This window comes from Scyliorhinus canicula, chromosome 17 (assembly GCF_902713615.1).
Source record: "Scyliorhinus canicula chromosome 17, sScyCan1.1, whole genome shotgun sequence".
Classification (NCBI taxonomy): Eukaryota; Metazoa; Chordata; class Chondrichthyes; order Carcharhiniformes; family Scyliorhinidae; genus Scyliorhinus; species Scyliorhinus canicula.
In genome coordinates, this window is record NC_052162.1 from 5091940 (window position 1) to 5110730 (window position 18791).

General features: G+C 41.4%; 1 protein-coding gene across 6 annotated transcripts in view; it reads right to left on the reverse strand.

The window, feature by feature from the left end:
- atp11c (ATPase phospholipid transporting 11C) overlaps positions 1-18791 on the reverse strand; it is a 131133-nt gene that overhangs the window by 94812 nt on the left and 17530 nt on the right. For 5 of the 6 annotated variants that reach the window (XR_005457827.1, XM_038775990.1, XM_038775989.1 and 2 more), the window contains exons 2-5: positions 7067-7186; positions 3340-3429; positions 2978-3058; positions 2362-2469 (exon numbers count right to left, since the gene is read on the reverse strand). Coding sequence is in view for 5 of the 6 variants with exons in the window: in XM_038775990.1 (XP_038631918.1) it covers positions 2362-2469; positions 2978-3058; positions 3340-3429; positions 7067-7186 (399 nt within the window). In the remaining variant the exon portion in view is untranslated. Of the gene's footprint in view, positions 1-2361; positions 2470-2977; positions 3059-3339; positions 3430-7066; positions 7187-17140; positions 17160-18791 lie in introns of those variants that run through there. The other variant, XM_038775991.1, reaches the window with a different exon arrangement.

An 18791-nucleotide genomic window follows, 5' to 3' on the forward strand; every position in this document is an offset into this window, starting at 1 on the left:
CTGAAAGGGAATTGGATAAATACTTTGATTGCAGGATATGGAGAAAGATCTGGGTGAGTCGGACTAACTGGGTGTCTCTTCAAAAGAGTCGATGCAGACTCAATGGGATCCTTCCGTTTAGTACTATTCTATGATTCCTTGCAAAAGGTGAAAAGTCAGCCAGTAGCTCTGCACATCTTGCCAAGGTAACTGCACAGGACATTGAAGAACTTGTTAAATTAGTTTCAATATCAGTTTCAAAATCAGTACTACGCTCAGCAAGTCTGAAATTGATTAAATGTAAAGTATATTGTCATGGGAGTGTCACTTTTGTCTCATCCTATGGCTTCAGTGATGTCATTGTGTGGGTGGAGCTGGGCTGGGTTTTTACTTTCGTTTTTGAGTTGGGAGCTGGGCTGTGGCTCTGAGTTTTACTTTCGCTCTGAGCTTGAACTGGTTTGTACAGCACACGTTGAGAAAGGTTTCTTTTTCTCTATCTGCATTTTAAAAGCTGTTTCCAGACTGCTTGATAACTTGAAAAGAAATAACTGTTTTCTGGAAGGAAGTCAAACCTGCTGTTTTGGAAAGGACACAAGAGCATCCAAACCAGGTCTGAGTGCTGTGTGCTGGGCCACACCTTTGAAAAGGGTTTATGGGATCTTGTTATTAAATTGGAACAGTTTAAGGGGGAAATTTATTAAGGGTTATACACAGAGTACTGTAGCTGTGTGGGGGATTTATGTTGGTAGTTGATAAAAATGTTTAATGTGTGTGAATATAAAAATGTTAACTAAATTCGTAGAATAAACTTTGTTTTTGATTACAAGTGCTTGAGGCCTCAGTTGAATAACATCTGAAAGGCAGGCCCTTGTGCTCATCGTAACCAAAATCAATCAGCAGTTCTAGGTCAGGTGAACTCCATGATATACTTTGCAGTTTTCTAAACCCTGGCCCATAACAATATAGGTTGAGGAATAACTTGCCCAGATTTGGTTATTCAACAATGTAAAGCCTTAAAAGAAATTGCTTTACATTGGAATTATACAACTGAAGAGCTTCAGGACACATCTTAAAAATCCTTTAATACATCCAAGTTGAATGTTTCCTGCAAAGGGTGTTCCAAGCAAAATAATAGCCAGATCTTAACCCCTCTCCCCCTAATAAAGCAGTACCTGCCTTCGTTGACGTCTTTTTCCTCCATAAAGTCTTTGGTACATTTTAATTTGGTATTGCTGGTAAGGATAGCAATAACTAGCAACAAACACAAAAATAATTTGAAAACAAAGGGCATACCATACATCGTGAACAGTTTAAAAAAGACCCCTTGCATTTATGTGGGTATTTTCATGCCATCAGTTTGCAGTTAATGTAGTGCTCTTGAAGAAAAATCAATGTTGTAATGTAGGAAATGCAGCAGTCATTTTGAACACAGCAAGATACCATGAACAGCAATATGATAACGACTAGATAATCGGTTTGTGATGTTGACCGAGACCTAAATATTAGTCAGGGCACTGGGACCAACCCCCACTTCCCTGTGAAATTAGTGCAATGGTTCTTTTACATCTACCTGAGACAGAACCTCGGTTTAACATCTGACTCAAAAGGCAGTGCTTCCAACAGTACAGCACTCTCTGGAATGCCAGCTTGCTTTGTGCGCTCCAAGTCCTTCAGTGGGACTTAGAACCCACAATCTTCTGATTCAATTCCATACTCACATACCACATGGCTGTCAAAACGACTCATTAAATGTGTAAACTATTTTGGTATCCCCACCTTAAAGATGGATGGAAAAATAAAGTAAATCAGCCCCCTCTGCTCCATTTAAACTGTGCACAATGTATCAAGAGCAACCTGTTCAAGTCAGACTCTAGCTAAAGGAGTTATTGGGACAGAATAAGCTGACATAACATTCAGTCAATCTCAATGCAAATGAGAGCCATCAATTTGAGTTGCACAATTTTAGTCCTGCAGTGCACTTTGATATTCTTTTAAAAGAACGCACTACACGAAGCGATTAGGGAGGAAGATGGTTTTAAAAGTTGCAGCAACATTTTTAAACAGGTCTTTTCTCACTTTATATTTGGGATTTGACTACTCGCATGGTTTAAATCAAGTACCCCAGTTAATTTAGTACGGCAGCACTGCATTGGAAACCACCAGGCACAAGCAAAATTTGATAAAGAAACACTTGGCGCAGATGATTACTTATTAAATTTTGGATTTTCAGCATAGTAATGGCACCACTGGGATTTGAGCTGTGGATCTCCTGTTTACTAAACAGAGGCTTTAACCAACTATGGTACAGCACTTAGTTTGGATTTTCAGCATAGTACAGCACCAATGCAATCAGTGTGACATTCAAAGTGCCAGAAACGTTACCTGAATTTTTTCACTTTGCCTTTCTACTATTCTTCCTTGATTGACAACATAGACGGGACTTTTATTCACAGAATTATCCGCTTTGTGTCTGAGCCAATCTTCATAGCCCTGTAAAGTGTAAAAATCAGTAAAACATGAATAGTGAGCTCAGCAAATGTTCAATTACTTTGTGAATTATGAAATGAAAATCGCTTATTGTCACGAGTAGGCTTCAATGAAGTTACTGTGAAAAGCCCCTAGTCGCCACATTCCGGCGCCTGTCCGGGGAGGCTGGTACGGGAATCGAACCGTGCTGCTGGCCTGCTTGGTCTGCTTTAAAAGCCAGCGATTTAGCCTGGTGAGCTAAACCAGCCCCAGAATTATTTGGATGCAACGATTGTTTGTACACCCCTAACATTTTTTTTTTAAACTTCAGTATCCGTATGTTATTCAAATGCACAAGGGAATAAATGCTTCCTTGCTGGCAGTAATCCAGTGCCAAGAAAAAGGGAAGTCTGTTTTAAAAGAAATAAACAAATCGCTTGCACGTTAAGTAGGCTTTTGATAAGTTTCAGATTAAATCAGGAGGTTTCATATAGAATTCTGTATTATACATCAGGATTACTCAACATCTTACTTGTTTGATTGCAGTTACAATAATCACGAAAAAGAGAGGCAGTCCACTGGTCACTGGGCTGGTTGGAGTATCAACAATAACCTGAGGGGGGAAAATTGATAATTACAGTAAATACTGTTTCTAAGCTCAGGAATGATGGAGGAAAATCTAGACAAAGGCATGCTTAAAAATCAGTTCAGCAACATTTCATTAATTGAAAAGTATAATCTGCTTAAAAAAGTACAATTGCGCAACAGCCAGGAAATACATGAACATTAATAAAGGACTGTAGATTTATAGCAGCGTCAAATTATTTACGTCATACATTCATAAAATTTTAGCACCCCCCCCCGCGCGCGCGCACACACAGAAGTTCAGCGTACCTGTACAAGGAATATAATAAGAAAGTAGAAATTAGCAATTCTTCTGAACTGTTCAAACAGATTTTTCGGAATAAAGTTCCAGTATGTGTACTGCAAGTGAAGAAAAAGAGGAGAAATAAGTTTTCATTCTCATAGTCTTCAAGCAGCAATGTAAGAATACATAGACAGGAGTAGGCCGTGTGCCATTCAACTAAGAGTATAGCAGATTTGTACTACGTCATCTACCCACCATTCTCCATTTTCTTTTATATCCGGCCTAATTCGTACAAAAAAAATCTACTGATTTCAGCCCTTAATTTTTCAATTAACTCAACATCCAGTCGTTTGCGCAGCAGGGTGTTCCAGATTTCCATGACCCTTTAAGAAACAATACTTCAAGTTTGTTGGTTTAAATTTAAGAATCCCTAACAGAGGAAGAAATTGTTTATTTGCATCTGCCATATTAAACCCCTTTGTCATTTTAAACATCTACGTTACACTCTTACAGTACAGTCTACACTTACCATCTTCAAATACACTATTAAAGCAAATAGGTAATTTTCCTGGTACGTTAATCTTTATGCGATGGTTGTAGATTTTTATGTTTAAACACATTTTTAATCAATGAGTGTTTGCAGCCATGAAATTACAATGTAAAATGGATTTTGTCATCAATATTATTTAAAGTCCTTAGTGAATGCAAGCTTTAGACATATGTCTCTTAGTTTGTTTGCTTATTGCTTGAGATGTTCCCAGATCTGTATGGAAGAACTCCCTTTGGAAAATGAAAATTATTGGCGAAGGATCCAATCATCCCCCTAAATCTTAAGAACTCTGAATGCTGCACTGCACACAAAGGAGTTAAGATAACTTTACAGCATGCTGAGGAATCAAACATAATCTCAACTTCTCCAAAATTAATTTTGGACTGGGAGAGATAAAAGCAGTAAAGTGGAGTACAACGTCTTTACATTCTCCAGTAATTAGGGTGATCTATTATTAGCCCACAAAGCTGCCGTTGCTCTGGTAGAATGAGCTTTAACTTTCCCTGGAGGTGCTTTAAGCCAAAGCAAAAAATAAAAACACTAAGTTGGAAAAAGATATAACATCAGGTTTACATTTAGATATTGTTCAGACACAAATAGCAGGTTTAAAGGTTTTAACTCTTTAATTCACAGATTAGAGATGTAATAAGCACTTCCTCAAATACCACTTTCGGAGTTGGAGAAACAATAACCAATTCCGTCATTACCGTTTGGGTGATCAAATTGATTAGAAGGCAGAAGCAACACCAGGATGTGCAAAGAGGAGAAAATAAACAACCCCAGAACAGACCAAAGTATAATTGGGAAAAGAAAACCCAAATATGCTGGTTTATAGATTTATCTGCAGAATCCTGTATATAGTCCAATTGAGCAGCAGATTAGACTGAAACAAGAAATTCTTGTTATAAGCAAGAGGTGAATATCCACATGTATCCCAAAGATATTTAGCTTTAGGTTTTCTCATTACATTCAATTTTACCGCTGTTGCCATACATCACCACTGCCCGTGTGACAAAGACTGGCAAAATTATAGCTTTTATTTTCCCCTTTGGCTCTTGCCAACACCCAAATGCTACTGCCTTGGTTAACCACCCTCGCCACCTCAAGCTATGCCTGAAAGCACAATGTTTCAACATGCTGCTAAGCCCAAGCTGCAAACCTACATCCAATCCATCACAAACTAAACCGTTTTCCTCTGCTGCTTCATTTTAATTGTCTCAATGATAGCGTCATTTAGGATGTATCTAGACAGATACATGAATAGGCAGGGAGCAGAAGGATACAGATCCTTAGAAAATAGGCGACAGGTTTAGGATCTGGATCGGCGCAGGCTTGGAGGGCCGAAAGGCCTGTTCCTGTGCTGTAATTTTTCTTTGTTCTCTTCTTTGTCTCTGTCCTTGTCTTTCACCCTATGTAACTGGTCAGCTTTACTCCTCAAATTCTCTTCTTACTAGCTTCCACAAATAAATTACAGGTTGTTCAGAATGCTATATCCCAGGTCCTCTGCCCCACCAACAATCCTTGCCACCATAAACTAAACTTCAGATAAATCTATGAATAATAATAATCTTTATTGTTACAAGTAGGCTTACATTAAAGCTGCAATGAAGTTACTGTGACAATCCGCTAGTCTCCACACTTCGGCGCCTGTTCGGGTACAAGCACGTCTTTCTGGACTTGTGGGAGGAAACCGGAGCTCCCGGAGGAAACCCATGCAGACACGGAGAGAACTTTGCACACACAGTGACCCAAGCCAGGAATGGAACCTGGGACCCTGGTGCTGTGAAGCAATAGTGCTAACCACTGAGCTACCGTGCCACCCTTATAAGATGTTATAAGATTCACAACATGGCGCTCAAATTCTCCATGGACAAGGCTTAACTTATGTATGCTATCTCCTTCAGATATCCCTGGACAGAACAATCTGCTCTTCCAATTCCAGTTTAATTCCTCCACATCATGGAATCACAAACTAGTAGAGGGAAGGAGAAAGTAATTTGTCCTTAACAAATTTGCTCTGGCTTTGCAAATCACATTAAATCTGTGTCAGCTCCAAAATCTATCGGTCTTCCTTCTTGCAGGAGCCTCATAATAACCTTTACTTTGAATGCCGCTTCACCCATCCCATCCTGAACAATTTTCTTCCCCACACATTGACTGGCACTCCTTATAGTGATCTGAATTATTGTTCTGTACGAGGGGAACGATTTAAAAACTAGCTGTCAGTTCATTCACAAGTCTTTTTTACTGGTCAGTCTTAAACATACAACTTTTTTAAAAATCCACGCGTCACAGGAAATGACTGCTTCCTAAATAAAAGCAATATACTCCAAATGCTGTAAAGTGCTGGAAAACTCAGGTCTGTTTCTAGTTCAACATGACTCCTCTTCAGAACTGGAGAGAACTAGAAATGTGATGGGCTTTATGCTGCGAAAAAGGGGTTGGGGAGTGTTGTGCCAGGTTGGGCAAGGTCAGGGATAGGTTAGAGGACGAGGGAGATTAAATGTCAAAGATGTCATGAAACACAGGTGGGAATGGTAGTAGTAAAGGAACAAAGTGTTGGTCTAGAGAAGGTGTTAATAGCAGAAAAGGTCTGCGCTGTCAGAAAGCAAAACAGAAAAAAAGATAGACTGGAACTGGGAGGGCGGGGGAGGGAAAGAAAAGAGGTGGGAGGAAATACAAAATGAAGGTCAGAGCTTATGGTCTGCAGTTGTTAAAACTCAACATTGAGTTTGGAAGGCTGTAAAGTGCCTAATTAGAAGAGGAGGTGCTGTTCCTCAAGCTTGCGCTGGGATTCACTGGAACACTGCAGCAGTCAAGGACAGAAATGTAAATCCCCGAGCAATTACTATCATTGCCACCTTTTTGTTCCATGACATCTTTGCCATTTAATCTCCCTACCCTCAAACCTATTCTTGACCTTCCTTTTTGCTCCATCTGACCCTTTTCCAACAGCATAACATTCACCGCATTTTGACCGCTCCTCAGTTCTAAAGAGCAGTCATATTGGACTCCTAACATTAACTATGTTTCTCTCTCCACAGATGCTACCAGATCTGAGTTTTGACGCCATTTCTTCTTACACACCTTCATGTCAGCTAAAGCAAAACTAAATAATCCAGTTCAATGGTAATTAACTAGGTAGACATACAATTTCTATATGGCACAGAAATATTTTGAGGATAAGTTAGAAACAGGCATACCTTTGACGACACTATTCTGTTGTCACAAAAACTTGGAGGAAGAAATGTTTCTATCCCAGGAGTTGGATGATGACCAACATAAACTGTGCGACTGTCAACTCGTTTTTCCTCCCCAGCACACTAAAAAAGATAAAGTTTTGTTGATTAAGTTGTAGTAATGGTTGATTAAGTTGCAGTAATGGCTTCATAGACTTATCTTTTCATTTTGTCCTGTTCAACTGGTGCAAAGAGGCCAAGAAACTCTAGCTCAAAATTAAATCCATTTTGAATGCACACAGACATATTTTCTTTCCAGCAACATTTATGAACAACTTAAATGCACAGGGTAGGATTTTCCAGTTTTGCCAGCTCCAGGATCTTAAATTCCCACCCAAGGTCAACGGACCTTGAAGGAGTTCACCAAATTTTTTGTCCTGCCCGTGAATATTCCCGCCATGGGCAGGACTGGAATGTTAACCCATAACTTGCCCATGTAACCAATCTTAAGATGTTGCAAAGGATAGTTAGTGTTTATGATCTTGTATTAGATTAATACCTAGTGGCTCCTTTTGTATAAAATTGTAAAACTGAAATATTTACACCTAAAACGGTGAAATATTTACACCAAGGCTAACAGTATTTAATCTCATTATCGTAACGGTGACAAGTGAAATGTTGCCATTGTTTAATGTTTAAGTTTGGCAATAAATGGTCAGAGCATCAGCTAGAGAATATGCAAAAGCGAACCACAGAACCCCTACTGTTCTGAAAGAGGCCATTTGGTTCATCGAGTCTGCACCAGCCCTCTTAAAGAGCACCCTCCTAGCCCCACTTCCCCCTGTCCTCTCCCCATAAACCCACCTAACCTGCACATCCCTGGATACTAAGGGGCAATTTTATCATTGCCAATCCACATATTTGCACTGAGAGGAAGCCCATGTAGACATGGGAGAATCAGCTTGCATTGTATGGCGGCTTGAATGTGGAACAACACCAAGAGGATTACTTTTTTTTTAAAACATGGTACCGACAACAAAGACATGATGGGAGAATTATTAGGTGTGTTTGAAAAGTTCTGTTTTAAGTAGACTGCGAAAGACATGCCGAATAGGGACACAATATTACTTTCTGCAATTGAGCTTTCCAACTTATTTAAAAAGGTGCAGTCTCTTTTCCTGAGGCGTGGTCTAAATCCTCTGGTACCTGACAGGCTCATCCATGAGCAACACCCCAATGGAGTATGAGACAAAGCACAGCAAAGCCACTTCCCTTGTAAGTTCTCTTTCATTTACAAAATCTTGTGCATGTTTACATTACTGAACAAACTGCAGCTTCAAAAGAAAAGTCCAACAACCCCAATACACTTCAGGCTGTCAGGTTAATGAACAATGCAAATTCCTTAATTTCACTTCACGAAAACCTTTGTTTTGCAGAGCTGCCAGCTTTACTCTTTCCGTAAAAGCTGCCAGAGCTGCCAACTTTACTCTTTCCATAAAAGCTGCCAGCTTTACTCTTTCCGTACAAGTTTTACGCATGAAAAGCAAATACCAGTGGAATTCCACCTCTGATTAATTGTCTTGAATCATTTTCCCCAGGTCTGTTAATGCTCCCTGAATTTTCTCATTGTTATCTCCCACAAAAATAAGATTTTGGCTGGTCTGGAAATATCTTTAACCTTCTGACTACTACATGAATAGATTATCCATTAAGATTGGCAATGTTAAAAAAAACAAATGGAACTTTTACTTGGATTGGCAGGCTGAGAATTACATCTCTACTCTATATCATCACGGAGATAACTAGCTTCTGATGTTCTGATTTCCATATGTTGGGGATGATCAATAAGTTCACAGATGACACAAAATTGGCAGTGTGATTGATAGCAAGGAGGATAGCTGTAGACGGCAGGAAGATATCATTGGGTAGATCAGATAGGCAGAAAAGTGGCAAATCGATTTTAACGCAGAGAAATGTGGGGTGATGCACTTGGGGAGATCAAACAAGGTAAAGGATTACAAAGCAAGGATACAGAGGTGTAGAGGAAGTGGGGGACCTTGGGGGTTACAGTGGTTAGTACAGCTGCCTCACAGCACCAGGGACCTGGGTTCAATTCCGGCCTTGGGTGACTCCTTGTGTGGAATTTGCACCACCCCCCTCCCCCCGTGTCTGCATCAGTTTCTTCTGGGTGCTTCGGTTTCCTCCCACAGTCCAAAGATGTGCAGGCTAGGTGAATTGGTCATGCTAAATTTCTACTTAGTGTCCAAAAAGGGTAGGTGGGGTTACGAGGTAGGGTGGAGGCGTGGTCCGAGGTAGGGTACTCTTTCCAACGGTCGGAGCAGACTCGATGAGCCGAATGGCCTCGTTCTGCATGAAACTGCATGGCTACAGTACAAATGCTGGAGAGTGGGATGAGGCTGGGTGGCTCATTTCGCAGCTGGCACAAAACAAATGGGCCGAGTGGCACTTTCTGTAAGCTTTCTATGCCTTCACTAGCATGAAATAGAATCAATGTTGCAGCACAGCTCAAACAGTGGAAACATTTAATAAAGGATCTAAAATTCAAAGGGTGGAGCTGTAGTAAACATCTTCAGAAGCACCTCAATTCTGGAGACAATTCTGAGCGTTTACTGACAAATATAATGAGTGCCAGAAAGGGATGGTAAAAGATATATTAAAAAGTGGACTATTTCCAGCCAATCTTCATTTCACTTCTGCAATTTTAAGAAACTAGATTAGCGAAGTTATTCTAGCAAATTCACCGAACCTTTCATGTCAACTTAAATCACTTACCTTCCTCTCACCACCAATGTTGCCTGATCTGCTGATTTCCCTCCACCATTTTTTTTGTTATTTCTACATTAACATAACTTTGGTCTACTAACTTTGGTCAAGTAGACACCACTTCTGGGATGTCCCATGAAAAGACAGGTCAGATTGGTTATTCCCCCTTCAGAGTGCATTAGTAATGCTATGAGTATAGAGACGGGGGTATGTAGCTTCTGAAATAAAGATAGTATAAAGGGCAGCGCCGGCCCTAGGGTTGCTCGCGCCCCGGGCAAGCTGAACTTCGGCGCCCTTGGGGGGGGGGGCGGGGCCGAGAGGGGGCGGGGCCGAGAGGGGGGGCGGACCCGGGGGGAGCGGACCCGAGGGGGGGCGGGGGGGCGGACCCGAGGGGGGGGGGGGTGGACCCGAGGGGGGGGGGGCGGGCGGGCGGACCCGAGGGGGGGGGGGGGGCGGGGGGGGGCGGACCCGAGGGGGGGGGGGCGGGGCGGGAGGACCCGAGGGGGGAGGCGGGGGGACGGACCCGAGGCAGGGGGGCGGGCGGACCGGGGGGGGGGGCCGCCCTGGGGGAGTGCGGCCACACTGGGGGAGTGCGGCCACCGCGCATGCGCTGATTGGCGCCGGCCCAACTGCGCATGCGCGGGACCCGAGTCTGGCGCCCCATAGCACATGGCGCCCCGGGCAACAGCCCGATTTGCCGGTGCCTTGAGCCGGCCCTGATAAAGGGTACACCTGTCACGGAATGGTTATAAACAAATGAGTGCAACAAATTTAATAAGTTAGAAAATCCAATCTGTAATAACTGAGATTGCAAGTTACATTATCTTTTACACATCAAGTATAGAGGTTCAAAATGTTTTTTCTAAACGCATTACTGGGTCTGCTAACTTTACTGGTTACATCCAGGTTAAAAGGGAAGAGAATGTGCGAAGGCAAGCATTTTAAACAAATAAGGGCAACTATGTGGGCATGAACACCGAGTTCGCTGTAGTGAACTGGAATATCTGGCTGGGGGGTAGATCAGTGGCAGACATTCAAGGGGATATTTCATACTCAGAATAAATATATTCCTACTATTAAGGAAAAATCTAAGGGGTGACTCACCATGTGGTTAACTCAAGCAGTTAAGAAAAGCATGAAACTGAAGTGAAAAGCATACAACTTCGTTAAAAGCGGAGTGGCAGGTCAGAATATAAAGAACGGCAAAGGGTCAATCAGGAGAAAGAAATTGGAGTACAAGAGCTAGCTGGAAATGTACGAACAGATGGCAAGAATTTCGACAGGTATTTTAAAAGGTAAAGAGCAAGTGAGTGTTGGTCCGCTGGAGAGTGAAAATGGGGAGTTTATAGTAGACAATAAGGAAGTGGTGGGTGAAATGAACCAATAATTTGCTTCCATAGAGGATACAAAAAACATTTCAGTAATCGCTGTAAATCAAGACAGGGAAGGGAGAAACCACCAGAGACCATATCTGCACAGTTTTTCCATCCTTATTCAAGGACATAAATGTCTAGGAGGCAGTTCCGAGGTTTACTAGATTGATACTTGAAATAAGCAGAAAGCCTCATTGAAGGTAGGTTGGAATGGCTGGGCTTGTTTCCACTGGGGTTTGAGTGAGTGAAGGGTGAATCGACTGTAGTACAGAAGATCCTGCATAGTCTCAGTAAGGCAGACTCTTGTGGGAGAGTCTAGAATTAGGGGACGCAGTTTTAAAATTAGGAGTTGTCCTTTTAGGATAGATGAGGAGAATTATTTTCTCAGAGGGTTGTGGAACTTTGGAACTCTGCTTTAGAAGGCAGTGGAGGCGGGGTCGCTGAATATTTTTTAACGGTGGAGGCAGACGGATTCATGCTGAGAATCTAGGGTAGATGGAAACGTAGAGCTTCAAACACAAAGGTCAGGCATGATCTGATCGAATGGCGGAGCAGGCTTGAGAGGCTGAATGGCCTACTTCTGCTCCTACTTCAACTGTTCAGAAGGGTGGCCAGGAAGTGTGAAAATGACCTTGAATTCAAAAAGAGCCAATTGAAAATGTGAAACAACTTCATAACAGCAGTCTAAAATACAGATTAAAAGACTGAAATGTCAATCAAAATAATATCAATGCAGCTTCACTGATTTGTCCATAAACAAGCTCAAGCTAGATGGTGCAAAGTCCCATCCAGCACGTTGCCAAGTTAGTTTTTCAAACCACTGTACAGACTGGAGCACTACGTACGTGATGAAAAAACAGCATCTATGTCTCAATCATTTAAGTGAGAGCACAATTAGTACAACGTGACAAAATTCACGATTGTTACCAAAAGCAAAATGTCTACAAAAATGCTATTACTAAACAGTAGTTAACTACTGCAGCTTGATGGTCAAAGCAGAGTCTAAAAGCACTCAGGAAGAGACGATCATCCGAAAATAGACCAGAGGCCGAATTAGTCCATGGATAACATGCTAATATCACAGGGATATTCTTAACCACCGGTTTGATGTTACATTTTTGTAAAAAGGGGCATGGTACCTTCATTGCGATCTGTTCTTCTGACACCACAATCAATATGGTATGAGCAGGTACAGTATAGTTTTGCTTGCTTTCCTTGCACTGCACTGAGAAATGCGACTGAGCCTGCCCACTGTCTAATTCCATCCCTTTCCTGGCCAGTTTGAGATGAGGGTAGACAACCTTGGCGTTCAACTAGACCCAGAAATAAGCGACTAACCCTTCCATCACAACTCCCACTTCTCTAACATCACTGGTGCCTCTCCGTCTCAGCCCATATACGGAAATCTGAATACATGCCTCCAGATTCAACTATTCCAATATGCTCCTGGCTAGCCTCCCGTTTTGAACCTTTCATAAATTTTATCTCATCCAAAACTGTTCATATCCAGACTTGCACTAAATCTCTTGACCCATCACCTCTGCAATCACAGGTCTCCATTGACTCCCAGTCTAGCGGTATCACAAGTTTAAATCTCTCCTCCTCGTATTCAAATTGCTCCTCCCTATTTCTATAACCTCCTCCAGCATCACAAGATACTCCTCCAATTATGGCTTCTTTGCCCAAGCTTTGAGTCACATATGGTGCGGTGGAAAAAGCTATTTGATAATGTTCCTGTGAAGTGTCTCGGGGTGTTTTACTCATTTAAAGTCACTGTAAAAATGCATGCTAAATTTTGCAAAAGTAAAAGCTGTGTGCACAATTTGCCTTTAAATACAATGTTTATCAAAATAAAAAAGGTCCCATGGTGTTTCCGAGACTCGACCAAAGAATGCATACCAAGCCAAAGTGGGGATACTAGGAGGGGTGACCGAAGGAAAACGGGCAGCAGTGCAGCTCCAGGGTCCCAGGTTCAATTCCCGGCTTGGGTCACTGTCTGTGCAGAGTCTGCATGTTCTCTCAGTGTCTGTGTGCGTTTCCTCCGGGTGCTCCGGTTTCCTCCCACAGTCCAAACAACTGCAGGTTAGGTGGATTGGTCATGCTAAATTGCCCTGGGTGGGTCTCATTCTGAGGGCTGGTGCTGACTCGATGGGCCAAATGGCTGCCTCCTGCACTGTAAATTCTATGATTCTATGAATGGAGGTTGTGGCAATGCCGAAACTCAACGGCATAAGCTGAGTTTTCAAAAATATGTTAATAGGAAGTGGGCAAGACCAGCACTTGCTGCCCATCCCCAATTGCCTTTGAGAGCAGCTAAGAATTAACCACATTACTGTGGGTCTGGAGTCATTTGTAGGCCAGAGCAGATAAGATCCCCTTCCCTAAAGGGCATTAGCGATACAGCTGGAGGGCAATCAATGATAATTGCATGGTCACCATTACCGAGACTAGCTTTCAATTCCAGATTTTTTATTAGCAGGATTCAAATTCCACCAGCTCAAGTCGTGGGATTTGAGCCGATGACCCCGGAGAATCAGCCTGAACTTCTGAATTACGAGTCCAGTCACAGTCAGCGTTGTTACGACCCAGTTAGGGACCAGTAACGTTTTGCTTAAATTAGACAAAGTTTGAAATTCCAGTTGAATAAAGTCACAAGATTCCGTGGTTTTTAAACAAACAAAATAAAACTTTGCATACAATGCCATCTGAAATTAACATGAGGCAAACATGAATCAACTGGCAAACTATGATCAAAGACTCCACACTGGGACTCGGTAGAATGCCTTTTCAGGAACTCAGTTCAGACTGTTTAGCTGAATCGCCTCCTTCTGCACTGTAAAGATTCTGTGAATAAACGCCAAGGCACATCCTGCAAATGTCGCAGCAACACACCCATTGACCACAGAGTCTCAATAAAACGGTCTCCCTCATGAGGGATTTCAACTCTTTCATGGCTGCACTGAGCTACAAATGGCTTCCAGGGCTTCTTCCAAGTGCTAACCCTTTCCAGCATAGAGCCAGCAACCTTCCGCTACCTTTTCAGCTCTCCAGAACGTCTCCTGGGCCATTATTACCTCCCAGCAAACTACGATCATGAGGCTCAAAACTGCAACTAAGCCACTCGCCCAGCAAGCAAACAAAAAATGAATTTGTAGAACCTCCTTAAGCTCCACCCCATTCCATTATGATGTAGCTTTTCAGGGTTAGCCAAAAGCTTTTAAACTAATTTAGCTCCAACTCCCAAAACAAAACAACTCTGAACTGCATTTCTTTGTAAGCAGTATAGGTAGGCACCATGTCTCCAATTAAGCACAGTAGACTCTAACCGACTCTTAGATCAAGTATTCTTTCAGGTGTCGATTCTCACTTGTGTCACAAAATTTATTTTATTCACTGCAAATTGGTGTAATATAAGCAGGACTTTCCCCAACGTGCCAGCATTTCAAAAACATATAGCTGCAGAAATATTTGTAGTGTGTATGATTCTGAACAAAAATGTTAAAAAAGAGACCGAATGGGCTATTGCAAAGCATGGAAAAGTTTTAATGGCATTTTAGAGTTAGAACACCCAACTCTCGAACTGAAAGACAACCCTGGACAATGAGGGAGATTTACATCATCAAGTCAGTACAATGAAACAGATTTTGTTAAACCAGACTATGTATTGTGCATCATCACGTTAAATCTTCTCCATAAAAAGGGATTGAAAGCAGGGGTTACAAAATAATGAGTAAATCTGCTGCATGTTAAGAGTACAAAAAGGAGTAAAGAGCAAATCAACTTCCTGCCTTTCTAAATTGTATATTGTTAGGTTTTTCCATTACCTCATTTTTCAAGAGCTCAAATGGTAGTTTATCATTTACCCATTCCTTTGTTTTAGATGTGTGACGAGATCAAAGACAGACATTAGTGACTCTTTTTTGTAAAAAGCTCAAGAAATATTTGGTAATTAAGATGCCATGGAACAGCTATCCAGATGAACACCTTTCATCTGTGCATTTTTCGTCCGTCCACGTGACAAAGAACAAACAATGTAACAGAGCAAGTCAACAATGTGGGAGCAAAGTCTATTGCTGTGATTTAGCTTTTCTTCTCATTAGCAAAGCAATTTATATAACAGATGATCCAGTATTGTAATAGATTTCTAACAGAAGCACATTACAAACAAAGGCTCTGTCAGCCAAAATGGTGTAACAGTTTGATACGCGACTAATTATAGAAGATGGATTGTTAATGGGCAACATGTGGCTCAAAATCAATTTGTTCAGGTCTACCTAAGGTTCCAGAATCCTGGATTAGTTGAGAGGTCAAGACCGATAATTTTAACTGGGAAAACTGCACTCGAGCTTATTTTCACAACACATCTAATCGTTCGCCTCTCCAATTAGCAAGAAAGGCCCAATATTAAGAAAAGACACAATCCCACACACAAATTAAAAGATGGGCTAAAACACAACTGTGGGAGAATTAGAATACTACACATCCCCATGCACTTCATCTTTTCAGTATTATATTTTTACCATTACGATATTCAGCGATTATTTCAATTCAGTTAATTCTAAGCAACTGACACCACAATGACAGAACTGAATCAATTCGTTCTACACTAGCAGAGAATGGAGAATTTGTAATATTTGTTCTATGTGTAATTAATGCTCACAAGGCTGCATTTATTGCCTATCACTAGATGCTCCTAGCTGGTACTGGTCCCCCTCATGACATTTGTACTCCATTGTGTATTACCACAGGCACAAAAAAAAATGAATATTTAATCTACGAGAGATGTTATTTTAAAGTATTCACTAAAGGGATAGGTTAAGTGGCAGATCAAATGCAGTTAACATTCTTCCAGAACATTTGCAGCTCTATGAAGTATACCCCTTAATTTAAAAAAAAATTCAATGGTAAAAAATGAGCACGCTTGCACAATATGCTCACTGGGCTAAATCGCTGGCTTTTAAAGCAGACCAAGCAGGCCAGCAGCTCATTTCGATTCCCGTACCAGCCTCCCCGGACAGGTGCCGGAATGTAGCGACTAGGGGCTTTTCACAGTAGCTTCATTGAAGCCTACTCATGACAATAAGCGATTTTCATTTTCATTCATATGGAATTCATGATGCTTTAGAAATTATAGATTTAGTTATTACTTGGTTAGGAAATTGGGGGGGGGGGGAGGAGGAGAGAACAGGTACGGGGGCTGGTCATTTGTGAGCACAGGTGTGCTCGGATTCTTTGGGGAGGACGGTGGGGTGCACCGACAGGAAGAAAATCCAAATCTCCTGGTGCTCCCCAGAAAATCTTTCCATAGAATGAGGGGCTTAGCATACATTTCCATCATTAAAAGCTCAAACTCACGAATAGTTTCCAAAATGTAGAAACTTCCAAATTAATGGACTGCCTTAAAAAAAGCAGCCAGGAAGGGTATGGAAAAGGCAGTGTACAAAATAAAAAATGATCAGATGACAGGAGAGAGCCTGTCGAAGTGGGGGCGGGGGAAGAGAGAGAGAGAGAGAGAGAGAGATCAGTCAACCTTGGGCCAATGCTGCATTCTCCATTAAGTAAGATTACTCTTACTTAGCTTCGGTCAGTTAATTACTGTACAGCCCAGGCACTCTCTCTTTCAAATCAGACATAAAATAAGATTTTTGTGAAAATAAAACCAGATTGCGCTGACATACTGCGAAACCCCAACATACCCCTAAGAACACAGGATCGGGTGGGAGTACACTGGACCATGGTTAATGAGAACAGAATATTAGAGCTCTCACTGTAGTCCACCCTAGAAGTTCAAAGAAATATTTTCAATTGCCTTGCAATAAACCCGTTAGTCATTACAGCAATTCTTAATAGCTGACAAAATAAAGTTGCACTTGCGACGGTAAATATAGTTTATACCTCCAAGGTCCTAATTTTTCACACAACTTGCGTTTGCACCACTTACCATGCTATCCCAAAATACCTCAACTCTGCAAATGTCCTAAAATTCTGCTGCAAACGATGTTCAGTTTTCACTGGCAGAGTCGATTATGGAACACCAGTTCATGCCTGCGATTTTCGCATTTTAACAAAAATACTGATCAATATTTGAACAGGTTTAACTGAACAAAGTTCAAGGTCTCATTTTAGAGTAGACACATTGACTCCATTAGGTCATCTGCAAGGGGTCTTTGGCAATGGCTGCCACCACTGCAGTTAATAAAAATGCCCATATGCAATTTGCAAGCTGCACCAGTTCCAATTAATCTTATCCACCCAAGCCCAAAGACAGCAACAAATTGACAATCATTCACAGCCAAATGAAAAGTATTGATCCTAAATAATACAAACTGGAAATTACAGTTAACAATTTTGTACAAGATTAGTGTCATTCAAATCAGTCACCATTATTCATGTCTCTTCAACAACTGAAATTACATGCAGGTGGCTCAAGCATATACGGCCCCAGGATCAAAATTCTCATGGAACTAATGTGCTGTGACATTACCATATTTAATGTTAACCATCAAGTATGGGATAGAATCTATAAAATTTAGAGGATCGTCAGAGAATTCTTGTACCACCACAACGTTAATAAGCATTACGCCTGCAGTTTGTCTTCAGATACATACACACACTCCCAAAGTCTTTTGGAGGAAGGATCCTCTAACTTTATTTGATAATTCAAAATTGGGCTAATATATCTTTTATTTTAAAGGTTCAAAGAGATGTGATTTCATAAAAGCACACAATCAATTTAGTTTCACTAATTTACAAGACATTTTCTAAAATAGACTGCTAGAAATAGTTTATATAGAGGCAACTAAATCATTAGACTTGTCTGCGGACTGTCCTGGGGGATCGGTCAGTTCAGTTGGTTGGGATGGTTTATGATGCAAAATGACCAACAGCACGGGATCAGTTCCCAACGGCTGACTTCATTCAAGAATGCCCTGCCTTTTCAACCTTGCCTCTCGCCCCACCAGTCAGCTCTCACTCGGGGAGCGCTGCCTGGGACTGTAGCAACATTTACATTTTTACTTTCTTGGAGGCTTCATCTCGCCAACTTCTAGTAACAATTTCCATATAATGTCAATCAACTGCCATTTGTTTACAAAGCCTAACGTCAAGCCTCTGGTGCAATATTAGATTGGAACGGTATTGAGTTTTCAGAAATCCAAAGGTAAACAGGAAACTGCTCAAGGCAGATAGGCGAAGAGTTACACATACAACAAGCGTCATAAAACCTTCAAACCAACTACACCCTGCTTGTCATTTGAAGGCATTTGCAGAGGAACATTTGAAAAACTATTAGTTGTTAGAGGGTGTGACAGAGAGTGGATAAAGGTGAACCAGTAGCTGTACTGTAATACGATGCCATGTAAAAGATTACTTTTACTACACAAGATAAACACGTATGGTGTTGTGGATGTAGTATAAGCATGGATAGCAGACTAGCTAAATAACAGGAAACAGAAATTTAGAATGAATGGGTCATTTTCAGGTTGGCAAACTGCTACTAGTGTAGTGCCATAGGGATTAGTACTGGGGTCTCAGCTATTAACAATCTATGTTAATGGGCAAAAAATTTGGCAGATGGAGTTTAACATGGGAAA